The 27,062-nt window shown below is 35.8% G+C and overlaps 1 protein-coding gene across 3 annotated transcripts; it reads left to right on the top strand.

Annotated features, from left to right (window-relative positions):
• The first annotated feature begins 360 nt into the window (after window positions 1–360).
• Window positions 361–27,062, top strand: LOC140755179 (phytanoyl-CoA dioxygenase, peroxisomal-like). Of its 3 annotated transcripts, none has more exons than XR_012103743.1 (8): window positions 361–907; window positions 2,092–2,203; window positions 10,558–10,713; window positions 12,263–12,406; window positions 12,944–13,084; window positions 13,421–13,558; window positions 16,264–16,383; window positions 17,774–17,885. XR_012103743.1 is itself a non-coding variant. In XM_073090397.1 (8 exons), the coding sequence occupies exons 1-8, from the start codon at window positions 15,300–15,302 to the stop codon at window positions 26,971–26,973; spliced, it is 942 nt and encodes a 313-aa protein (XP_072946498.1). In that variant the 5' UTR covers window positions 15,210–15,299; the 3' UTR covers window positions 26,974–27,062. The 3 variants fall into 3 exon arrangements, 2 of the variants coding, with proteins under 2 accessions (XP_072946499.1, XP_072946498.1); XM_073090397.1 differs by lacking the exons at window positions 361–907; window positions 2,092–2,203; window positions 10,558–10,713; ... (1 more) ...; window positions 12,944–13,084; window positions 13,421–13,558 and adding exons at window positions 15,210–15,376; window positions 23,292–23,447; window positions 24,544–24,690; ... (1 more) ...; window positions 26,095–26,232; window positions 26,923–27,062; XM_073090398.1 differs by lacking the exons at window positions 16,264–16,383; window positions 17,774–17,885 and adding an exon at window positions 14,076–14,198.

The raw sequence follows: 27,062 nt of genomic DNA, 5'->3' as shown, positions 1-27,062 counted from the left end.
AATTATAAGTATGTACAGCATTCTCGTTAATAGCCAAAGACATGTTATTGCTTGTTAAAAACAAAAAAAAGACAAATATAATAAGATGTTAAATAGTATTCATTAAGCCTAAAAATTACAAAATGTTAAAAGAGCAGTTAAATTTAAACAGTAAGCAAATGAGTTGTTAGTTTGTTTTTAAATGAAAGACACGAATCATGGAAGATGTCAATGTCTACAATTGATGCACGTGCTCGGTTGTATTCATTACATATTCTGCACAGCGGAGAATTTTTGAGGAGACCAGTTCTGCTTGGAGGTACACTAAAAACTTTGGTTAAGGGATGTCGTGGAATTGATGGTAAGTGGTTACTGCCGCCCATGGACATCTGTAATCGAGATATTCCTACCTGAAGTCAGAAACAGATCCTTACACGTATCTACAGCGAACAACAAAACAAATAAGTATATGAATAATTTATTTATTTTCTACGAGATTAATGTAAATTAGTATAATTATACTTCATGAGAATGACTTTGTACGTTATCCAGTAACCTTTTCCATATTTGTGCATAAAATATCGTTTTGTCTCTCCATCGTAAACAATTCGCATAATGAATACATATTATAAATTACTGCATATGCATATTAAAATGTGTACATTAACGTTTTTGCATACTTTCAACCCTTTATAAATGGCAGAACACAAATGAACTTACTTCTTTTCTACTTACGTAACTAAGGTTTCACTGACTTAAAATTTAACTTTTTAGTGAGTAACCAATACTTAGTTATTGCAGATGTAGTATATATTGTATTTAAAATGTCAAGCTACAAACTGTCAGCAGAGCAACTGCAATTCTACAGAGACAATGGTTTCCTTGTCATCAAGAGACTTATTGATTTCACCGACTTACATAACTACAAGTAAGTGAATTATTAAGTTAAGATTAAAACTACTTCGCAACAATCCGCTACAAATATGTATGATGGTATATATTTTAAACCATGCAGTATGTACCACCCTCCCTCCCTCAAAGGATGCGTGCAGATGCAAAAATTAAAAATATACACCACCATACATACCACCACCAACACGTGTTTCGCTCCAAAAGTAATTAAAAGTTAAAAAGTAAATTAAATTAAAAGTAAATTATTTAAGTAAATTAAAAGTAAGTAAGTAAATTAAAAGTGAAAAGTAAGTAATTAAATTAAAAGTGAATTATTTTTAAATAGTCCTCAAAGTTATATTAGTGTAAAAATTACTGTTATTATGTAGTTTCTAAGATTTTTGGTGGTTGGCATAAAGTACTTAGTGAGAAGGTACTTTATATTAATTACAATCTAGCCTACTATAAGACTAACGAGTAGGTAATTCTAAGCGAACTTAAACTGCTAAATAATCATATAATGAAGGGTACGTCCTCTGACACTGTACTTCTTTGTTTTATCACATAAGGGAGTAGACACATTGTTCTTGTGTTCTATAATGTTCACTTATCACTTTACATTTTTTTTTTAATATAAGAGTAGCAGACGAGCATGCAGTCCACCTGATGGTACGTGGCTACTGCCGCCTTTGGACATCTGTAATCAACCCCAGATAGGATTAGATAGTCCTACCTGAGGTCGGCCACAGATGCGCCGCTACCCCTGAGGACTAAGCTGGAACGCCTCGGAAAAGGCTGTCTCCCTTACCACACCCTTCAAACCGGAACACAGCAGCGCCTAACACTGCTGTTATTAGGTATAAATAGGTGGTGCCGCCGGAGTCGAACCACAAAGGGTTCTACCACCTTCAAATCAACACGACACTGTGTCATGTCACTATTGCCTCGATATTGACGTGATGATGAAGTCTTTTTTGATGACCTTCTGCATGTGATGTAGTTTAACATATGAGGTGTCGTTGGATTAATTTAAATTGTGAAAGTGACGTAGAGTATATTCTTAAGCGGTAATTTTTTTAATAACAATTCCCTGTTTCCTAGTAAAATAAAGTTTTAATATTTCATGTATTACTTAATATCGTGAAAATAAGCAATCAATTTTTTTTATAACAAATTATTTACTGTTATAAATGTAATGAGAGTTTATTTAACTTATTTCAGAGAACGTTTTCTTGAAGCATGCAATGGTAAGGTCAATTTAGAAGCACTGACAGTTGTTAAAGAAAAGTCTCTTGTCACCAAGTATAAGAAGAGAGAGGATTATATTAATAAGGTAACATATATGCATCTATTTAAAAGTAAGTAGCCCTTTGTGGTTCGACACCAGCACTACCACAACATTTCTGTCTGTTAACAGTAGGGGAAAATAGGGGAAAAAAATAATTTTTGTGTACAGCTGATCTAAGGTAATAAATAATAGTTTAAAAAACTAAAAAAAATACACTTTTTATAGAAAATCCAACTAAAAAATACAAAATATTTTTTTTAAAATTTGAATTAAGAATAGTGTAAATAAGATAAAAATATTTTTTATTGTAAAAAAAGCGTGGGGTGCATGGTGTCAATAGTTATAAATATTTTATTGATAGATATTGAGTAGAAGGATTATCATTTTGATAATATCTTAAAAAGCACCCCACGCTTTTTTTACAATAAAAAATATTTTTATCTTATTTACACTATTCTTAATTCAAATTAAAAAAAAAATATTTTGTATTTTTTAGTTGGATTTTCTAGAAAAAGTGTATTTTTTTTAGTTTTTTAAACTATTATTTATTTTTAATTTTTTGGTCGAATTTTTTATAAAAGCGTATTTTTTAGTTTTTTTTTAACTATTATTTATTTTTAATTTTTTTGTGATTATTTTAGCGATTATTTTAACGATTATTACGTAGCGTATTATCAAGTTTATCTTTCGAATCAGCATCAGCACCTTTGCTTAGCAGTGCAAAAATGAATATTGGGTCATTGTTTAACACAGCTGTATGAAGTGGTGTTTTACATTGGTGTTTATTTTTATTGTTAACGTGAAAATCCCAGAGGAGTTGTTGAATGACATCCGAATTGCCAATGCTAACTGCTTTCTTTCATAGTTTATACCATATCCCAGGTCCTCTATCTTGGATAAAAGTAATCACGGAAAAAGGATGATAGAGCATCTTTTAAAAACAGGCGCTGATGGCAATACTGAAGAGAAAAACGGTCAACTGCTTTACATCTAGCCATTTCAAAAGGACGTCGTCCAATCATCGATTTAATATTACAGCATGATGATGTTAATATCAAAAATAATTCTATAATTTCTTCTCTTTGTGTTGCTGCTGCCTGCAGAGATTTTAAAACTGTTAGTAGTTTAATTAATTTTACAGCTCGAGTTAATAATATAGGTTGTGACTATGACGATGAGCTGAAATAATATATGCCTTTACATTTGGCAGCAAGAAATGGGAACAATGAAATAGTGGAAATCTTGTTAAAGGAAGGTGCAGATGTTGAAGTACTGAATGAATAAGGATGATGAGACACCGCTTCATGATGCTATTAACAACGGACGCGTCGAAGTTGAGGTCAGGTCAGGTCAGGTCAGGTCAGGTCAGGTCAGGTCAGGTTAGGTTAGGTGATCGGCGCGCCTGGTAGATTCCTTTATTGGTCTTAACGCAGACCTTCCGGGTCTCAGGAAAACAAAAATCGCTGATCCTGATTATCCTAGTAAGGATAACGGGTCAGAATGTTTAAAATATTGAATTGTCATCGGTCCTTAATAAGTATGCCAAATTTCAAGTTAATCCGACGTTTTGAAGGGGGTTAAAATCATGTTCAAAGATTCCGTTACATACTAACATACCAACATACATACGTCTGAAGCTAATAAAAGCGTATTAAAAATGACTTTAAACTTATGTTACTTTTATTTAAACAATGTTAAAGGTAATTACTATTGCGTTTGTGGCTTTCTAATTTGCTTAATTATAATATTTGGGCTACGTGAAAATAGTCGCGTGTTTCTAGGTTATGTTAGCAACCATTAAATGAAAAAGTAGGACTTGGGTCAAGATGATTCCTTTCTATATGTACGAGTCTCACTGTGGTTGATTGTACGGCTCATACATACTTTTGCGAAATGTTCCAGCTCAGTCCTCAGGAGTAGCTACATCTGTGGCCGACCTCAGATAGGAATATGTAATCCTATCTGTAATTGATTACAGATATCCATGGGCGGCAGTAGCCACTTATCATAAGGTGAACTGCATGCTCGTCTGCTACTACTATATTGTAAAAAATAATAATAATTGAAGTGTGGTAAGGACACTTGGATTCGCTCCTTCTGCGAGGCAGCTATGCTCGCGAAGGAGACGGCGGAGAGGGCCAGGGAACAAGATAAATCCTCCCGCTTCATCGCAGGCGCCCGGCACGCCGGAGGGCGGTTTTCGCTGACGGCACCCTTTCCTTACCCTTAATAAGGGAGGCCCCCCCCGCCGCTGCGGGAGGCCCCCCCCGCCGCTGCGGAGTAGTTAAGACGTACTTGCTGTGCTCCCGCAATTAAAATTAAAAACAAGTTGTTTATACTGCAAGTTCGGCCCTAAAAATTGCACAAATCGGAAGCGTATGTGCCAACTCACAAAGTAGTGATAAAGAGATTTTGAAAAGTGTTGAAGTGTGCGTGAATAAACGTTTATAAACTCAGAATTTTTAGTGACCGTTGTGTTGTAATAAGCAGTGTCAGTGCACAAACCGTTGATGACTCACAAACATTCATAAGCTTGTTGCTAAGCATAGACTGCCGCTAATTACTTAAAAAACTAATCCATATTTTCGCTGTAGAACGATTAGCTCGTTTGGTGTATTGTGCGAAACTACTACTTAATGTCACATACTGCACCGTATACTTGGGTTCAAATCTTCTCGCCCGCTTATCTTTAATTTTTTTTTTTTTTAATTATTTTGTTTTTATTATTATTATTATTATTATTTTTGTATAATTTTTATTAGTTAATTGTACTCGTTAATTTTTTATTATTACTTTTTTTTTTTTTTTTTGGTACGGTTATTTTTTTTTTTTTTTTTTTTTGAAGAAACTATTTTAAGATGAGTGGGCCGTACAAATGTGCTGGATGTCGAAACCTGTTAACAAAAAAGGAATATATTCAATGCTCTACTTGCAAGGCTAAATATGATGGCGAGTGCGCAAACATTGATATTAAGTCCTTTAATCTATCGGATCGAAAGGATCCGTGGCGCTGCCCGGAGTGCACCAGCAAAAGACCTAAAAAAGGAAATGTGAATACTCCCGTGCGTAATGCAGCAATAATAGGTGATATAACGGAAAAACGGTCAAGTCACACCGTAGTCGTGGGAGAAACAATAAATGATGAGGCGAACATTACGCTACGCTCTAAGTCTGCTCGAATAACGTCAATGTGTGATATCGGTAGCCCACACACGGTTACTGAAAACAATATGGGTCTTCATAATACCACGATTAATGACCTAAAAACGTACATGAAGGAATTGCTGCACGCTCAAACAGATAGTATTAAAGAAGCAATTGTTGGTCTAACAAACGCTATTCAAGCCCAAAACACACGAATAGAGCAGTTGGAGGCCAGAGTAACCACTCTGGAAAATAAGCCGGCAGAAGAACGTCAGACTGATACCTCGACAATTGAAAATGCTATCAGGCAGATTCAGGCAGACAACGCAGAGCGGGACCAAGCCTTCTTATCAAACGATCTAGAGATAGTGGGCTGTGTAGAGGTGGCTAATGAAAACTGCCTTCATCTAGCTATGGCTATCGCGAAGAAGATCGGCGTGGACCTAGACGAAAGGGACGTAGTGAGTGCGGGACGTGCGGGCGTGGAGCGATCATCAGGACCAAGCGGCGCGATGGCGCGGCCGCGACCTCTTGTCCTACGCCTGGCACGCCGCGCTACACGAGACGCGCTGCTGCAATCTGCGCGCACGCGACGCAACCTGAATTCAGAAGGCCTAAAACTTCCTGAACCCATAAGACCTGTGTACATAAATGAGCGGCTTACCAAGCTTAATCGCTTCTTATTTCAAAAAGCGCGAGCCTTGGCACGTGAACTTAAGTTCAAATACGTTTGGACACGCGACGGAAAAGTCTTCGTACGTGAGGAAGATGGAAAAATACGACATCGTATAAGCACGGAAATGGACTTAATGCGGGTTTTTGGAAAAACTGATATTTGAACTCTTGCATTTCTTTGTTAACATTAGTATTAATTGTCTTGTTTATTTTGCCATTTATTATCTGCCTGTATTATATTATTATGTAACTAGAGTTATGTCCTTCAAAACTCTATGTAACAAAGTCACTCATGCTTCACAAACGATATGTACATTTAAGCGTCACACACTTATACACATATACATTACATTACACAAACATACATACTACACTAATCTTATCCCTATATTATTATTAACATAATGGCTACCATAAAGAAAAAATGTTTGAAACTGGGACTGTTAAACGTCCGCTCTTTGAATACTGGAAAAGACGAATTTTTCACAACTGTTTTAGTACAGAAACCGGACATCATAGCCATAAACGAGACTTGGTTAAAGGAAGGAGAGGAGGACCTTGCACCCGCAATACCTAATTACAGATTCTTACATAGGGCCAGAAAAGGTAAGAAAGGAGGGGGTGTAGGATTTTATATCAGAGATGAAATCTCCACAAGGGTAAAACGGCACCCGGAATCGTCGCTCGAACAAATGTGGCTGGAAGTGCGGCTGCCAGGCTCCACATTAACGCTGGGAACTGCCTATAGACCGGAGAGCGTAACTGTTCAAGAAGCACTAGACGCTCTCAGTGACTCTCTCAGTGTCATGGCAGGTCGTGATCTTACCTGCATACTAGGTGACTTCAATGTGGATATGACCCATACAGAATGCTCTAAGGCTAAGGAAATCCTACAGTTCTGTCATCACCATAGTTTGGAACAGCTGGTACAGGAACCTACAAGAATCACAAACGTTTCCCAAACATTGCTTGATTTGGTGATGACCACTAATAGTTCTAAATGTAAGAAAGTTGAGGTCATACATAATCCTTGCCTGAGTGACCATGCGTTGATTCTAGTAGATGTTGATGTCAGAAAGCCCAAGTTTAAGAAACAGGTTAAATTTCTAAGAACCTTAAAAAATATTAATATTGATGAACTTTCAAAAGAATTAAGAATGGTTCCGTGGGACTACATAAATTCACTGGAGAATCTGAACGAAATGGTCGAATTATTTAATGAAAATATTATTAAGATTTTCGACATATATGCTCCAGTTCGAAAAATAATTATTCGAGATAATCCTAAGCCGTGGGTTACTGACATGGTGAAATTCATGATGAGTCTGAGAGACGAAGCACTGAAAAAAGCGCAAAAAAATAAAAGTAACAGCTCTATGGATTATTACCGAACTCTCAAAAACTTTGTGACCTCTACTATTGAACGAGAACGAAAAAGTTACATCAATTTTACCCTAAATAAAAACTTGAAAAAGCCTACCTTATTATGGAAAAATATTAAGAGTTCGACACAGTCATATAAGTCTCAAAATAATATAATCCCTGACCATTTGAATGACCCGGATAAAATCAATAATCACTTTTTGGACTTACCAGTGTATGACAAAACTCATATAAGTAAAAAAAATGTTGAAATTACTAATTCACAATGTGACCCTTTTGAATTAAAGATTACGACGGAGTCAGAGGTTAGAAAAATTATTAATAATATTAAGACCAAGGCAACTGGACATGACAACATTAGTATAGATATGATTAAGCTTACTCTCGATTCGACTCTCTCTATAATTACAAATATGGTAAATAAGTCTATTGAAACAGGCACGTACCCAATGAGCTGGAAAAAAGCAGTGATCAGGCCCATACCTAAAAAAGACCCAGTCACAGAATTAAAAGATCTGCGCCCTATCTCGATATTACCCGTACTATCGAAAATAGTTGAGAAAGTGGTACTGGACCAAGTAATAAACTATGTCGAGAAAGGAAAAATAATTCCCAAATACCAGTCAGGATTCCGTAAAGATCATGGTACAGAAACTGCACTCCTTAACGTCACAGACGACTTAACTGAGGCGTCCAACATGGGACTTAGTAGTATATTGGTCCTACTCGACTACTCACGTGCCTTCGACTATCTACAACCGGAACTACTTTTGTCTAAGTTAAAATTTCACGGCTTTTCAGATAAAACATGTAATTGGTTCCGTGCTTTTCTGACTAACCGACTACAAATGGTGTCTATAGATAACAAAGATGGTACTAAAGTAAACTCCGCTCTAGCACCGACTCAGCGAGGTGTTCCGCAAGGGTCACTGCTAAGCCCGATGCTTTTTGCAATCTTTACTGCAGACTTGCCCAATCATATTAAATACTGCAGGTACCATCTATATGCAGATGACACCCAACTGTATTACTCCTTCAAAAATCAAAACATAAAAGAAGCTTTTGAAAAAATCAATGAAGATCTTCATAGCATCTTTGAGTGGTCGCAAAACAATTCCCTCGTACTTAATCCATCAAAGTCACAATATATTGTAGTGGGCACAAAGTCGCAAATTAAAAATGTTACTGATTACGCAGGCACCATCAAAATAAATAATGTCGATTTGCAACGAGTATCGTCTGCTCGAAACCTAGGTCTGACTCTGGACGGCGAGCAAAAGTATGCAGAGCACGTAAATAATAAAATTAGAACAGCTTATTACAAACTCAAAACCCTTTATGAAATCAGGCCTTACATCAAAGAAGAACTTAGAATATTGCTGTGTGACACCTTAGTGCTCTCGCAATTTAACTACTGCAGCTCTATATATGGGCCTAGACTGAATGCCAACATTGAAAGAGCCATACAAAGAGTCCAAAATGCATGCATTCGTTTTTGCTTCAATGTCCCCAGAAGGCGCCACATTACTCCCTTCCTAAATGATAGGGGTATTTTAAACATGTGTGCTAGGAGAGAGCTTCAGTTTGCTTGTACCGTGCAGAGAATACTATGGAATAAGAAACCGGAATATCTTTTTGAAAAGCTTGTTTGGATTAAGGATATTTCGAATCGAAGTGTACGTTCCAACTCGCAAACCCTTTTAGTGAAGCCTGCACAGAAATCAAAGAGATATCGAGCGTGTTTCAAGTTTGCTGCAGCAAGCATTTGGAACGATCTGCCTCCACCTCTTAGAAATAAAATGAGCCCAGACACCTTCAAAACAAAATATAAATTGGCCTTGTTAAAAAAGCAACTTGCTGCAGAAAGCCTGAAACACGCTTACTGGAAGTGCTTAGCCCTGAAAGAGTTTTTCACGAGTACATAACAAACACATTTTTTATTATTTATATATTATAGGCATATTGTTTTTATCCCAGTATTTCATTATAGCTCCATGTGACCATTCCGAGGCACGAATACCATACCACAAATACATGCATATACATATTAACACACACACACACACAAACATACACACAAACACACACACACACACACACAAACACACACACACACACAAACACACACACACACACACATAAATGTTAAACATTATTTGTTGCATAATGTGCATAAGCAATATAGAGCAAATTAGCGAAGCGGCGATCGGGGAATGAACTCTTCCCTCCAAAATAACACCTCAGGGAGAGGGAGAGTCTGAAAAACAGCGCTGCACGAGGTAACCCGTGCTAGCACAAGCTGAGACTCTTCCTTTGCTCACAACAAAATATTATTGTGTGAATTAGATTTAAGTTTGTAATCATTTCTTTTTTGTATCTTGTGTGGCAATAAATCATTATTATTATTATTATTATTATTAATATGGGAACACAATTTTACAAAAATTATGAGGAAAAAATGCCTTCTCAAGAAACAAACTTTTCATCGTCTTACAGTAGAAAAATCCTACAGTAGAAATATTTTTTAAATATTTTTTAAGTTTTTAATATTCTACTTATACTCGTAAAGGTTAAAAAGGACCTTTTTCGGATAATAAATTGTATGAAATGTTCGGTGTTTAGTTTTGTATGCCTTTTATATAGTCATATGGCTTATTTCTTGTTTGCATTTTTTACCTTAATTGCAAAATCACAGATACTTAAAAACCAATAATCTATTGCGATAATGATTAATTGAAATGCTTTTTGAAAAAACCTTAATCGTTTAATCCGATTTACTTTAATACTTTAATTCACTTTAATAGTCTTATCTAGTTACTCCAGAGGTTCTCAAACTTATTTCGAGTACCGTACTTATCAATTATTTGCAATAATTAATTATTATTATAACCCGCCAAAGTCAAACAGATACATTGTTTTTCAGTGACTTCATCTGATAGTAAGTATCTATTACCACCCATGGAAATCTGAAATTAACCCCAGATAAGATTAGAGTTCTATTTAAGGTCTTCCCAATATATGAAGGACAGCAGTAGCCATCAGGAAGACTGCAATCTCGATTTTTATATCAATATTATAAAAAATACTATGAGCAATGTCTATGAGCTACGATTGTTCTAACAATCAGATGGACTGCATGCTCAATTGCTCATTACATATTTCAATTTAAAAATGTATATATTTTTTTGTCATTTCAGATACAAGACATCCACTTTGACGATGTATTTATGACGTATACAGAGCACCCCCTCTTGCTGGACGTGGTCGCGCAGTTAATAGGAGATGAAATAATGATCATCAACGCCATGTTCATCAACAAACCCCCTGGTACATTAATACACCCCCCACATCAGGTAAGACCATATCCCAGAAGCAGTGGCAGACTAAGGTCGGGGCGGAGAGTTGAATTGAGGCCCCCAGTGTAAAAAGTTCGTCTGTGATTCGGTGACTTTTTTTTTCGCGGACTGATACACATTTCATAGATTGTTTGGTTCTAACATAGATTAGTAAAGATTACTCACTCCTAAAAGGAAAATGTTGAGTTTTGACATTTGAAATTGTCACTGTAAAATATTTAAAAATATTTAAAAAATGTAGTTTTTAGATCATTTACGAATAAAACGATATTTCTCCGCACTTTTTCTTCGATTTCGTGTTTTTGCACCACTTGGAACGCCTCGGATAAGTACATCTTCTTTCCACACCATTCAAAGCGGTACACAGCAGCGGTTTTCCATCATTACTGTTCAGTTGGCAGAAATAGGTGTGACGGTGGTACCTCCTTAGTCGAATAACAAAGAGTTCTGTCACCTTAAATAAAAGTGAAGTAATAAAATAAAAGATGTATATACAAGGGGGTCGAGAAATATATTTACTTATTAAAGGGGTCCTGCCATAAAAAAGTTTGGGAAACGCTGTTTCACAGAACAACACTACTGAACCCCAAATTTAATTAATTTTAGTATTTGATTTAAATATTCATAGTCCTAGATTTTAATTGCAATTCTTATGAAAATTAAATGCAGCGAGTGAAAATCTACTTAATTAAATTTAAATAGTCAGCTTTTCTTTTTTCTTTTAACCACATAATACTTAATATTTATTTTTAGCTTTAAATGAGAATTAAAACTTTTTTAGTTGACTTTTTTGTAATCTAACTAAGTAGGTATGAGTCATCAACAACCCATTACTGTCCCACTGCTGGGCACGGGTCTCCTCTCGTAATGAGAAGGATTAGGCCATAGTCCACCGCGCTGGCCAAGTGCGTATTGGTAGACTTCACATACCTTTGAGATTTTTTTTTATAAAACTTCCAGGTATGCAGGTTTCCTCACGATGTTTTCCTTCACCGTTTAGCAAGTGATAATTAATTTCTAATACGCACAAAACTTTGAAAAATCAGAAGTGCGTGGCTGGGATTCGAACCTCGGACCCCTCGATCGAGTGGCCGAGTTTCTTAACCACTAGGCTAGATATGAGTACACATTTAGAATTTACCTTCTTGGCAATTTTAATGTTTAATGTTAATACAATAAAAAAAATATAATAGTCCAATAATAACGTACTCGTAAGTTAGAAGCACCTTAAAACAAAAGTAAAATTAATATTTTTTTTTTTTAATGAAACTGAATTGGAAAATGAGCAAGCACCAATTAAGTGTAAATTGCTCACTGCCGCCCTTGGACATCTATAAACAATCCCGGATGAGACGATAAGATTAGATTCCTTAGAGAACTAAGTAGAAGCGCCTCATAGTATGTCTGTCTTACCAAACCCTTCAAACCAGAACACAGCAACGCATAACACTGCTGTTATTAGGCAGAAATAGGAGAGGCAGTGGTGCCATCGGAGTCGAACCGCAAAGGCTTCTACCACCTTAAACACCAATTTATTTATTCCCAGGACTTTCACTACATGCCTTTCCGACCAGTGGACAAAATTATAGGCACCTGGACCGCAATAGACCATGCACATATTAACAATGGCTGCCTGTGGGTCATACCAGGCTCTCATAAGGCAACGCTGTTCGAACATGAAAATTTACCGGTAACATGCTTGGATTTACTGGTAAATTGAGTGGGTATTACTAGTAAATTCCTTGAAATTTTACTGGTAAGTTTGTAATGTTACTGGTAAATTTCTTGGAATTTTACAGATATGATGGTTTTAAAATTACCGGTAAGTTGCTTCAGAGTTCTAGTATCTAACTTGTTTGTGAATTTCGAACTAAAAGTTCTTTTTATTCCTCGAGAGTTTTAAATCTAATATTAGTTTTCCTAAATTTTGAAGTATACTTTCCTGTAATGCTCACATAAGAAAATGAAGTATCATACAAATAAATATATATTGTACTTTTAATTCGAAAATGAACATTATAAAACACATACAATAATTGTTAATTGGTATCCATTTTTTAATCCTTACTAATATTATGAATGCGAATGTCAATTTGTTTTTTTTTTGCTACACTTAACTAATAGTCGATTTTGTAAATGCACGTTTTCAGGGGTTGAAAGAGTGATTGAAAAGCAACAAACAAAGCAAAAGAAGCCACAATTAAAAGTCAGTGTTATATAATTACAGGGCGCTTTAAAAATGTACCACGGCATCACAGAGGAGTCCGTAGCACCCCTGGATAGGCGGGTTCATATAGAGATGGGTCCTGGAGACACCATCTTCATCCACCCTCTTATCGTCCACGGCTCTGAAGCTAACAACACCAAGGTAAGACTTTAAATCCTGGGATCCACTTTAAAGGTGATAAAACTCTTTGTGGGAAAACTCAACCGCCACATCTATTCCTGCCTAATAACAACAGTTTTCAACGCTGTTGTATTCCGATTTTAAGGTAAGGTAATTTGTGGTAAGGGAGACATACTTATACAAGGTGTTCCAACTTAGTCTTCAGGACAAGCCATGCATTTATGGCGGATTTCATATGAGTTGATCTTGACATATGATGTCGTTAGATTGATCTAAATTGTGGGAATACGATAGGGCATTTTTAGCAGTTAAATCTTTGTTATATCATAATACTCTAGTTTATAATTCATATTGCAGAGCTACCGAAGATCCATGTGCGCCCATTACGTACATGTGGACTGCAAGTGTGTGGATGTTCGCGGGACGAAGCAAGACATCGTCGTGAGAGAGGTGGAAGAGTCCAAGCGGAAACAAGGCATCAATATGACCTTCCTGGTAAATATAGCGAATATATTTAAAAAGTGGTTCTATCCACTTGAACAGTAGTTGAACATTGATATATGTATAACCAAAAATAAAAAAATAATAGATTAGTATAAAAATATATATATATACGTGTCGAAGGGAAGTCATTTAAAAATGTCATTGTAGTTGAAGATGTTGGAACCCCTTGTATTCGACTCCGGCGGCTTCACTGCCACACCTATTTGTGCATAATAATAACAGTGTTAAACGCTGCTGTATTCTGGTTTGAAGGGGGTAGTAAGGAAGACATACTAATCTTAGGCATTCCAGCGTAGTCCTCGGGGGTAACAGCGCAATTGTGGGCACATTAAGGAGCTCAAGTAGGAATCTAATTTTATCTGGGGTTGATTACAGATGTACATGGCCGGCAGTAGCCACTTACCATCAGGTGGAATACATGCTCGTCTGCTACTTATATATTATAAAAAATATCTATTTATTTGCTTACAATATAATAATTTTATAACTTATATGTCATTATTTCCAGGAATTCTGGCATCTTAAAAGCAAACCACTTAAAGGGATATCTAAGTTGTGAGTATGGTAGACAGAAAGAAAAGAAGAAATAATATCTTTGTGATTAAATATTTTATGATAATTAATATTGAGGAATTAACATAATAAAATGTATAAATTTTATGTCAACGTTTTGCAAAGTATAATAATTAAAATAAATTTCTAATTTGAAAATAAAAAAAATATATGTATCGTATATTTTGTTTTATTATTCACACACTAGCAACCCTCCCAGGCTTTATATTAGCTGAGCATATTATATAGTAGTGACTATTTTTACAAGATTTTTTATATATTTAAATTGTATTGTAACATTTGATATTTGGCCAAGTACGGGTCGAAACCTCGAACGAAGGGATCTTTAGTGAATTTTTTTTCTAGTTTTTGTTACTTTTGTTAATATCGCAGGTATACATGCAGAAGTATATACTTCACAATGCATATGCATAATAAGTATATACTTTTAACCTATTAACGCTTTCAAATTTCACAATGCATATGCATTTCGATAGATATTTCCAAAAACGACGGTTTCTTCTATGGGAACCCCTTTTTATTTTTATCTTTTTATTTTTAGTATTTTTGTTATGTATTGTATATGCCTTTGCAATACACGCTCTGTAAACATTTCAAGTGTCTATTTTTTATAATATAGAGTAGCAGACGAGCATGCAGTCCACATGATGGTAAGTGGCTACTGCCGCCCATGGACATCTGCAATCAACTCCAGATAGGATTAGATATTCCTACCTGAGCTCGGCCACAGATGCGCTGCTACCCCTGAGGACTAAGCTGGAACGCCTCGGAAAAGTCTGTCTCCCTTACCACACCCGTCAAAACGGAACACAGATGCGCCTAACACTGCTGTTATTCGGTAGAAATATTACAGTTCAGAAATAAAGCCTTTTGACAGACGGTCAGGCGGACAGACAGCGGAGACTTAGTTCCATTTCACCCTCTGCGAACGGAACCCTAAAAATAGTCGAGCTAAGGGGATTTTAATAATTAAATTCTAATGACGAATAAATATCCTAATTGTAAGTCAAAAATATCACGTTAACTTGTTTTTGCGAACGTATCAAATCTTCTTAAGTCGCAGTGAAAATAGAAATCCATTTATTTCTCAGCGGCTTTTAAACAGATAAGTTGTATATTAATTAAATATTGTTAATAAAATTAGATTTTTGAAAATTATATGATATTTATAATAGTTATTGAATGCATTATGGAGATGGTAAGGGGTTTCAAAAGATTGAAGGTCATTCCCAAAAAGTAAGTAATTATTTAAGTATCTTTTCTTCCTAATAATAATTTTAGGGTAAAATACATAACGAACATGTTTTTTTTTTATATTTTAGAAATATGATTTATAATCAATACCATATAGAATTACATTTCTACAGGAGATCGGCCTTAGATGTTCTTTTCGTCCTGCGGACTAACTTGTTACGCTTCGTAAGTCCCTAAGTCCCTTACCACATCCTTTTTATCAGAACTAGAGGTGCGCATTATATATCACTGAAGTGAAAAGAGAGATATATATCTTTTCAACTCAGTGATATATATCACTCTTTTAGCTCAGTAACTCACTTTAGCTCAGTAGCTCTGTAAAGATATAAGCGACATTTTATATCAGTATATCAGAGAATCAGATCAAAATGTTTTGACAACATTTTTGATTCCTATAATTAATACAAAACTGGCAAGAAATTATATATAAATTTCACAGCCAACACTATTTGTATATCTCTATTTTCATATTCTTAGCAAAGAATTAAAAAATATTTTAATTAGTGTTTAAGACGTAATGCATTTGACTCGAATCAGACTCTCAGTCAGTCGCTCATTTAACTCATAACTCACTCGCGAGCGAGTATAAAACTGTTGAGTTGAAGAAGATCTTATATCCGGAATCGTATGGACCTATGAACTCAACCATGTGACGCGGATATAAAGATATAATTCAAATTCGTCGGAGTTGATGAGTGATTAGCTCTTTGGTGAAGATATATATCTTTTATATCACTCACTCGCGAGCTACTCAAGTCTAATCAGAACACAGTAGCACCTAACACATTTGGCAATCCGATAGTCGCAAGCCTCTAAAATTGTCGAGTTCAGAAGAAGAGTAGTCGAGTTCATACTGTTTATTGTTTCAGTGTCTCTACAGACCTGCCGACAACCAGCAAATTATCAGCAGAGCAACTGCATTTCTACAGGGATAATGGCTTCCTTGTCATCAAGAGACTCATTAACTTTACCGACTTAAATAATTACAAGTGAGTGAACTATATTTTTGTTTGAACTCTAATAACGGTTTTTAGGAGTAAACTATATAACATTATATTAAATACTATATTATAGTTATACTCAAGTATTTTAGACTATATTAAAGTATTTTTATAACGAAGTAACAGACGAGCATGTAGTCCACCTGATGGTAAGTGGCTACTGCCGCCCAAGGATATCTGCAATAAACCCCCGATAAGATTAGATTCCTATCTCAGGTTGTCAAGAGTTGCCCCTGAGGACTAAGTTGAAAGGCTGGGATAAGTATATCTCCCTTTCCACACCATTCAAACCAGAATTTAGCAGTAGAAAGTAATATTTTATTTATTTTTATTTTATGTTATTAACTAGCTGACCCGACAAACGTTGTTGCCATATAATTAAAAAAATGTTAAGGGTGAACAACCCTTATCACTTAGGGGGATGAAAAATATATGTTGGCCGATTCTCATAGATACCGGATAAGCACAAAAAAAATCATCAAAATCGGTCAAGCCGTTTCGGAGGAATATGGCAACGAAAACTATGACACGAGAATTTTATATTTATTTTTATTTTATATTATGAATAAGTACCATAGGTTACTATCCAATTGATAAGGGGATACTGTCGTCCGTGGACATGTGAAACCAACTTCTTGTGGAACAGGTTTTACCTGAAGCCTACCACAGATACGTTATTCCTAAGGACTAAGATCGCCACCAATCTATACATATAAATAAAATTGGAGTGTCTGTTTTTAATATTGAAATAACCGCTTTTTACTACATGCATATGAATATATATATATACATATACGGTACATACACCAAATATATATATGGTACATACACCAAAATAACTTTTTTTTACAATTTTTGTCTGTCTGTCTCTTTGTTCTGGCTAATCTCTGAAATGGCTGGACCGATTTTGACGGTACTTTTATTGGCAGATAGCTGAAGTAATAAGGAGTAACTTAGGCTACTTATATTTTAAAACTAGCTGTGCCCCTGTTTGTTTTAAACACGGGTGAAACCGCGGGGCACAGCTAGTATCATATAATCTTTACGTATATGACACGAGCTTTTGCCCGCGGCTTAGCTCGCGTTACGTAGTAATATTTTCATCCCCTATTTTATCCTCTTGGGGGTAGAATTGATCAAAATCCTTCTTTCTTAACGGATGCCTACGTCATAACATGCCTGCATGCCAAATTTCAGCCCGATCCGTCCATTGGTTTGGGCTGTGCGTTGATAGATCACTACGAGTATGTCAGTTAGTCACCTTTGAGTTATATATATTTAGAAGATTAATTATAATTAAACCAATTATACAATAAATTAGATAAGATACTATAATTATGTTTAATTAATTGCACATAATTGTTTAATTCGATTGCAGGCAACATTTCATCGAAGCGTGTAATGATAAAGTTAATTTGGGGGTTGTGACGGTTGTTAAAGAGAGATCATTGGTCACCAAATCAAAGAAGAGAGAGGATTATATTAATAAGGTAATTTTAGGTTATTTACATTAATCATCATCATCAACCCATTACTGTCCCACTGCTGGGCACGGGTCTTCTCTCAGAATGAGAAGGATTAGGCCATAGTCCACCGCGCTGGCAGACTTCACACTGAGATTTTTTTTTATAAATCTCTCAGGTATGCAGGTTTCCTAACGATGTTTTCCTTCACCGTTTAGCAAGTGATAATTAATTTCTAATACGCAAATTTTGAAAAGTCAGAGGTGCGTGCCTGGGATTTGAACCTCGGACCTCTCGATCGAGAGGCCGTGTTTCTTAACCACTAGACTATCACTGCTACATTAATCACTTATCTGTATATTATAGAAGTAGAAAAGTAGCATCCAGTTAATAATATATTATACTAGCAGAACCCGCGGCTTCGCCCGCGTAAAAATACATGATATGACATACAAATAACTGTAATCGTAAATTTGTACCTTTAACAATTTTAACGATAAAGTAGCATTAATATTTAATTAATAAAATATTTTTTTTTCGTCACTGTGTACCTAAATTGGTGAAGCTTTCTTCAGAAATATCTAATTAGTGGACTGTAATGAAACTTGCTTTAAAATATTTGTTTCATGTAGGATACAATAATTACTATTTACACTATTCCATAGGAACCGTCCATGTTATGTGGGGCCTTACATACAGAGGTTCATTCCAGGGTCTCTGGCTGAGCAGTTAGAGCTCCCATTCTTGCCACCCGCAACTCCAGAAGTCCCCCTTTAGTCTCGTACGACAGGCAGGAAATACTGTAGCCCTGTTCTAGCCCTAGTTCTAGTTCACATCACCATCACTAATCCACGCATAACCACAACCATACCCCACGGCAGGACAAAATGTTGGCACGCAGTTTGTCCAAAGTATTTGCGATGTACCTAATCAGTATACCAAAATGTAGGCCAATTTGAATAAACTTGCGCATTATCATATATGAAATTTGCACCCGTCCACGTTGTCTAACTTCGAACCTAAAAGATTCCCGTATACATACATATAACACTTCTTTTACCTCCTTAGTAGAATTTAAAAAACATTCCTATGTACATATGCATCAATAAACGCTTTATCAGCAAATTTCTGAAAGCTAATATTCAACACCAGCGGTCGGCAACCCGACACTCACGGATAGTGTGTGGCCCGCGACTTTCCCTTGTGGCCTGCGGGTCTGCGCGTTACTAATAATTGGCCAAGTGCAAGTCAAGCCCGCACCTGGAGGTTTCCGTATAACCAAAATTTTCATTTTTTTAAATTTCTAGTATTTAATATTGCAGCAGCCATTAAAGCACACACATTGTGAAAATTTGAACTATCTACCTCTAACGGTTCAAAAGTTAGTTGGAAAAATATCGAATAGCAGTTTGTTGTATGGGGAGTATGGGAACCCCTATTTGTTTTCAACTTTTTTTATTTTTAGTATTTGTTGTTATAGCGGCCACCGTTATACACCCTCTGTAAGAATTTCAAATGTCTATCTATTACGGTTCCAGAGATAGAGCCCTGTGATACACGGACAGACGGACAGACAGCGAAGTCTTAGTAATAGGGTTCCGTTTTTATCCTTTAGGTACGGAACCCTAAAAAATCGCTGTTCTGCACTTCAGCACGCGCAATACACTCCCATGTTAAAAATATATGTTACGACGGCCCGTGGAATTTCGCCCTACACTAAACTCTGTTCTTTTTCCAGACACGCCAAAGGAAGTAACTTCAATAACGATTTTTAAAGAAACTTTCTTTACTTTGAGTTGCTAAAAATGCTGAAACAGATGTGTAAACAGAAAGGCATAATGCATACACCCTTTTATAGCCGTCTTAAGGGTTGATCTAAAAAAACAGTGACTCAGATGCTTCATTGAGTCCAATGATAATTTTTCATAGTGGTTACTTCCAAATTAACGGATTATAAAATAAAGTTCCAACCCCTATTTAACGACCTTAAGGGTTGCTTTAAAAAAAAATGGAAATATAAGTGATATATTATTGATTATGATATACAACCAGAACGCAAAGTACCAATTTTCATATACTTTGCTTCAAAATCTGCGGACTTCTAAACGAAGTTTCTACCCCTATTATACCCTCTTAAGGGTAAATTTTCCATAAATAGTGTTAAAAAAGTTCTATCATTCCCAACCAGAAAGCCAATTACCATTTTTTACAGTCCTTGCTTCCAAATTAACGGATTTTAAAATAAAATTCCATCCCCTATTAAACAACCTTAAGGGTTGATTTTCCAAAAACTGTGAAATAGGTGTCCTATTATTTTCAATCAGGAAGTCAAATAACAATTTTCATAGACTTTGCTTAAAAAGCTGCGGGCTTCTAAACGAAGTTTTCGCCCCTATTTTACGCTGTTCTGCATTAAGGGTAGATTTTCCATAAATGGTGTTAAAGAAGCTCTATTATTTCGAACCAGAAAGCTAAATGCTATTTTTACAATCCTTGTTTCCAAATTAACGGATTTTAAAATAAAGTTCTATTAATCGAACTTAAGGGTTGATTTTCCAAAAACGGTGAAATAGGTGTTCTATTATTTTCAATCAGAAAGCTGAATACCAATTTTCATAGACATTGTTTGAAAATCTGCTGACCTCCCAACAAACTTTCAACCCCTATTTTACCCTCTCAAGGGTAGATTTTCCATAAATGGTGTTAAAAAAGTTCTATTATTTCCAACAGGAAAGCAAAATGCAAATTTTTATAGTCCTTGCTTCCGAATTAACGGAGTTTGAAATAAAAATCCAACCCCCATTTAACGACCTTAAGGGAAGATTTTCCAAAAACAATGAAATAAGTGATTAATTATTTTCTATCGAAAACCCAAATACCGATTTTCGTACAGTTTACATCAAAACTGGAGGACTTTCATACAAACTTACAACCCTTATTTAACCCAAATAAGGGTTGATTTTCAAAAAACGGTAGAATTAAAGTTCCACTATATCTAACCAGTAAGGCAATGACTAACTTTCGTAGTGCTGGCTTTCAAATTGGCAAATTTTAAAATAAGCTTTCAACCCCTATTTTATCAACTTAAGGGTAGATTTTCCAAAAATATGAAATAGGTGTTTAATTATTTTCTATCGAAAACCCAAATACCGATTTTCATACAGTTTACATCAAAACTGGAGGACTTTCATATAAACTTACAACACTTATTTAACCCAAATAAGGGTTGATTTTCCAAAAACAGTAGAATTAAAGTTCCAATATATCTAACCAGTAAGGCAATGACTAACTTTCATAGTGCTGGCTTTCAAACCGGCAAATTTTAAAATAAGCTTTCAACCCCTATTTTACCAACTTAAGGGTAGATTTTCCAAAAATGGTGAAATAGGTGTTTAATTATTTTCTATCGAAAACCCAAATACCGATTTTCATACAGTTTACATCAAAACTGGAGGACTTTCATATAAACTTACAACCCTTATTTAACCCAAATAAGGGTTGTATTCCAAAAACGGTAGAATTAAAGTTCCACTATATCTAACCAGTAAGGCAATGACTAACTTTCGTAGTGCTGGCTTTCAAATTGGCAAATTTTAAAATAAGCTGTCAACCCTTATTTTACCAACTTAAGGGTTGATTTTCCAAAAATGGTGAAATACGTTTTTAATTATTTTTAATCGAAAACCCAAATACCGATTTTCATAGAGTTTACATCAAAACTGGGGAGATTCCATACAAACTTACAACCCTTATTTAACCCACATAGGGGTTGATTTTCCAAAAACGGTAGAACTAAAGTTCTATTATATGTAACCAGTAAAGCAATGGCTAACTTTCATAGTACTCGCTTTCAAAATGGCAAAATTTAAAATAAGCTGTCATCCCCTATTTAACCACCTTTAGGGTTGATTTTGGAAAACCCTTAGATTAGATTTTTATTATTTTAAATTAGAAAGCTAAATACCAATTTTCATTCAGTTTGCTTTAAAACTGACGGACTTTCATACTAACTTTCAACCCCCATTTAACCCCCTTAACGGGAGAATATCAAAAAATCCGTTCTTAGTGCGCATCTACATTACAAAATTAAGCTATAGTTCAAATTTCATGATTGTAGCTTCAGTAGTTTAGTCAAAACCTTGATTAATACGTTTTGAACGTGAGTATCTTTTCGCTTTTATATATATAGATAGATTCATCTGATAATATGCAAGAGGCCACTGTTGTCAACCAACCACACCCAAATAAGATACTCCTACCGTAAGTCCGCGCTTTGTGAGGTAAAGGAGACATACTTTTCCGAGGCGTTCCAGCTCAGACCTCAGGGGTAACGGCGCATCTGTGGCCGACCTCAGGTAGGAATATCTAATCCTATCTGCGGTCGATTACAGATGTCCATGGGCGGCAGTAGCCACCTACCATGAGGTGGACTGCATGCCCGTCTGCTACTCCTATATTATAAAAAAGGCCACACATGCTTTGCTATCCCTGAAGACATTAGAACGCCTTGCATAAGTATGACTCTCTTACCACAACCTTCAAACCAGAACACAGCAACGCTTAACCTGCTGTTATGAGGCAGAAATAGGTGTGGCGGTGATGTCGGAGTCGAACCACAAAGGGTTCTTCATATTTTTCAGAATTAAAGTTTTTAAATCTTTTAAGCTATTGCATAGCTTTTAGCGCGGGCTTTGAGCGCGGCGACCGAATCGAGAAATTCCGTAACGAAAATTCCTAACACCTTAATTCGTCAACTTGAAAACAGATGGTAGTATAACACATTTTTTTAATTTTATTTTTTAACAACAATGTTGATTAAGACTGATGTTTAATATGTTTATGCCACTAGCGGTCACCCATCTAACATCCGACCTCGACAAACGTTGCTTAAGTTACGTCTTAGTAATTTAAATGTTGATTACAATTGCTATTTTAATATGTTTTAGTCACTAGCGGTCACCCATCCTACTGTCGGCCGTGCCCTCCATTGCTTTACTTACGTTTTAGTAATTTGAAAGTTTTTGTCACTAGCGGTCACCCATCCAACATCCGACCTCGACCAACGTTGCTTAACTTACGTTTTAGTAATTTGAATGTTGATTACAACTGCTATTTTAATGTTTTTGTCACTAGCGGTCACCCATCCAACATCCGACCTCGACCAACGTTTTGCATAGCTTCTATCGCGGGCCTTGAGCGTGGAGTCCGAATCCCGAAATTCCTTAACGAAAAAACCTAACACCCCCCACTCCGACCGGCACAGCGGTGATACTTTTTAGTAGCGATCTGTGCGCCCCGGGGCGCACACGCCAGTTGACGGGTTAATGACTTTTTGAAAATTCACGCTTGCAATTTGCATAAGTTGATAAAAAATGCTATGCAATAGCTTTACCGCGGCAGTCTCCGAGTGCCACACGTATTTTTTTATTTCAGTTACAAGACATCCAGTTCGATGACGTATTTAAGACGTATACAGAGCACCCTCTTTTACTGGACGTGGTCGCCCAGTTGATAGGGAATGAAATAATGGTCATCAACTGCATGTTCATCAACAAACCCCCTGGGACATCAATACACCCCCCACACCAGGTACACACCCGAGAGAATTAAATTTAAACAAAATATTGTTATAATATTTACCCATAGATTAGTAAAGATACTTCGCCGCCTTGAAATTGAATGAGGCCACAAACGGCTTATTTTAGTAAGTTCTGTTTTTGAATTCTTGACAAATAAAAACATTTTTAGAGAAAATTTACGAATAAATAACTAATATTGCGTAATATACGTAATAAATAAATAATTATTTCAAATATTTTAGGGACATTTTAGCACGGAGACGTGGCAAAACTTTGAGTGAGTGAATCTTTACTAATCTATGTATTTACCATAGATATATTACGTCAGTAGGATAATATATCTATGGTATTTACCTATAATTTTCCCCTACTTTCAGATTGAAATTACATTACCGATATTACTGACTGTAACTAAAGTGACCATTTATTATTTCAGTCAAAACGGAACTTCGATCTTTTATGTCAATTAGTTTTTTCTTGAAAAAATATAATTAAAAAAAATAAAAAACACGCTTTTATTGCAAAATCGACTAAAAAGTAGAAAATAATTTTCATCTAGGAAAATTAAGGAACAGTAAATAGTATAATTGTTGAAAATGTGTGGGGCGCTTTTCGAAAACTGATAAATGGAGCACCCCACGCTGGATTTGGATTTGAGACGAATACGAAAAATATAAAGGCGTTACTAAAAATATGCGACGGCGAAAATTTTCTTATCCACCATGATAACATGGGTATCAGATAAAAGAGTTTGCTGTTAATGACATGAAAAATTTGCTTTTAAAACATTGTTACTTTAAATTTATGGCTTTTAATATTTAGTTATAATTATTGTCATTTGGGAAAATGGGACTTTATGTCCCGAGGTTCATTTCGGGGACAACGGGAGGAAGCATCGAAAAAAGGGACTGTCTCTTACCTCAGGTGGACTACATGTTTTAGAAATATTGACCAGTTTAAGTAGAATGTCTTTTTCAATTTTAAAATCAGTTAATATTTATAAGAATTATATAGTTTAGATATTTATGACACAAAATACTTCGATTAGTAACTTACTAACTTTGTAACTCATGTAAGTATAGTCACCGTCATTTATTTATTACCAGGATCTGCATTACTTCCCTTACCGCCCAGCAGACCAGATCATAGGCACCTGGACAGCGGTGGATCATGCGCATGTTAACAATGGCTGCCTGTGGGTGGTACCTGGCTCGCACAAAGCCAACACGCTGCACGAACATGGGCTTTTACCGGTAAGTTGATTGAAATTACTGGGTAATTATCCTTACTGGTAACTTTGATAATGTAAAGTCATAGATTAGTAAAGATTACTCACTCCTAACAATAATATATACCCAGTTTTGAAAATTGAAATAGTCGCGTAAAAAAGTTTTGCCACGTCTCCTTGCTAAAATGTCCCTAAAATATTTGAAATAATTATTTATTTATTATGTAAATTACACAGTATTAGTTATTTATTCGTAAATTTTCTCTAAAAATGTTTTTATTAGTCAAGAATTCAAAAAAAGAACTTACTAATAAGCCGTTTGTGGCTTCATTCAATTCCAAGGCGGCGAAGTATTTTTGCTAATCTATGTATAAAGTAGATAATGTGCAAATTTACCGGGTAATTTTTTTGCAATTACTGGTAAGATTTTTGAGAATTTACGAGTAAATTTAATGCCATTTACCTACGCAATATAATTATGAAGGCCACACAGAGCCTGATTTTTTTTTGTAACAATAGAGTTGTAACTTTATTATTGTAAATTATTTTCTAATAACCATATATTATTATTATTTTCTTATAAGTACCTAACCTTACCAGGGCGCTCTAAAAATGTACCACGGCATCATAGACGAGTCGACAGCTCCCCTGGACAAACGGGTACACCTGGAGATGGGACCTGGAGACACAGTATTCTTCCACCCTCTCCTCGTACACGGGTCTGGAGCTAACATTTCCAAGGTAAATGTGACATTACGTCACTCATGTTGATATTGCAGAGCTTCCACAAGTACATATTGACGCATAACTTCATATTGTTGTTGCCTAAGTGTTCAATTTTCATATTGCAAAACTACAACAATTGCATATTGACTCAACAACGCAAAACTGCATATTGTCTTTGCTCAAATGTTCAGTGTTCATATTGCAAAAATACCACAAGTTCATAAAGACGCATAATTCCATATTGTTGTTGCTAAAGTGTTAGAGTTCATATTGCAAAACTACCACAAGTACAAAATGATGCATAACTATACATTGCCGTTGTTTATGTATCAGTATTCATTCTTTTTATAATATAGGAGTATCAGACGAGCATGCAGTCCACCTGATGGTAAGTGGCTACTGCTGCTCATGGACATCTGTAATCAATCCCAGATAGGATTAGATATTCATACATGAGGTCGGCCACAGATGTGCCGCTACCCCTGAGGACTAAGATGGAACGCCTTGGAAAAGTATGTCTTCCTTACCACACCCTTCAAACCAGAACACAGCAGCACTTAACGCTGCAGTTATGAGGCAGAAATAAGTGTGGCGGTGGTGCCGCCGGTGTCGAACCACAAAGGGTTTTACCACCTTCGACCACAGGTACATAACAACGCATAGCTCTATATTGCCGTTGCTTATGTCATTGTTTATATTGCAGAACTACCGTAAATGCATATCTGCGCACTACGCGCACACAAAGTGCGACTGCGTTGACGTGCATGGAACAGTGCAAGATATCATCGCCAAAGAGGTGGAGGGAGAGATTAAAAGGCGAGGCGTTAGTTTAGATTTTGCGGTGAGTATAATAAGTAATTTGAGTATAATCTAGACCCAATACACGGCAGCTTGACAGTTGCCCAGAGCGGCAAAATGAAAGGTCGTAAACTTTTTTCTCTCGTAGATCACTATATAGCAAGTGATTTTAGATTTTGGGTGGAACCTCTTTTTGTCTTAGGAGAGACACCGGGTAACCTTTTTTTGTAAGGGGAAAAGCTCTAAAAGCCACAGTGTAAATGTAACCGATAACCTCTACTTTAAAGTTACAATCTGATAAAGTAAGAACCACTGTCGTAGACCCCTGTTGTCTCACCGACCCAATTATTTTCTTTTTTATATAATATAGGAGTAGCAGACCCCAGAAAGTATGCCTCACTTACCACACCCTTTAAACCAGAACACAGCAGCGTTTAACACTGCTGTTAAGAGGCAGAAATAGGTGTGGCGGTGGTGCCGCCGCAGTCAAACCACAAAGAAAGTTCAACACACAGTACAATTGCAAAAGCAATTGCAAATGGTACCACCTTCAAACGTTCAAATCTTCACTCATATAGACCCTAGTCTTTGTTGACCCCTGGGAGTCGATAATAGAACACTTTGGGTGTCAATGCTCTCAATGATTTAGAATCTACCTATATAAGCCATGGGACTGTGTGATCGCTTCTATCAATTTTGATCGTTCATGTATAGATATAAATTATTATTTCAGGATTATTGGCGTTTAAAGAGCAAAGAAGTTAGAGGAAAATCCAAACTGTAGTTTTAGGTATATATTACATTTAGCCATCAATTAGATTGATTTGTAGTAAGTATAACTTTTGCTACTTAAATAAAAAACGTAATAAATTA

The sequence above is a fragment of the Epargyreus clarus genome, unplaced genomic scaffold (assembly GCF_041222505.1).
Source record: "Epargyreus clarus isolate Ecla_fem2 unplaced genomic scaffold, WU_Ecla_fem_2.2 ptg000032l, whole genome shotgun sequence".
Lineage (NCBI taxonomy): Eukaryota > Metazoa > Arthropoda > Insecta > Lepidoptera > Hesperiidae > Epargyreus > Epargyreus clarus.
Note: the sequence above shows the minus strand (reverse complement) of the source record. Positions and strands in the feature narration are given on the sequence as shown.

Coding starts and splice junctions, on each gene's coding strand:
- LOC140755179 (XM_073090397.1), top strand. CDS start 15,300: ATGATATTTATAATAGTTATTGAATGCATTATGGAGATGGTAAGGGGT. Junction 15,377..16,263: donor TTGAAGGTCATTCCCAAAAA/GTAAGTAATTAT, acceptor TTATTGTTTCAG/TGTCTCTACAGACCTGCCGA. Junction 24,691..25,265: donor ACGAACATGGGCTTTTACCG/GTAAGTTGATTG, acceptor TAACCTTACCAG/GGCGCTCTAAAAATGTACCA.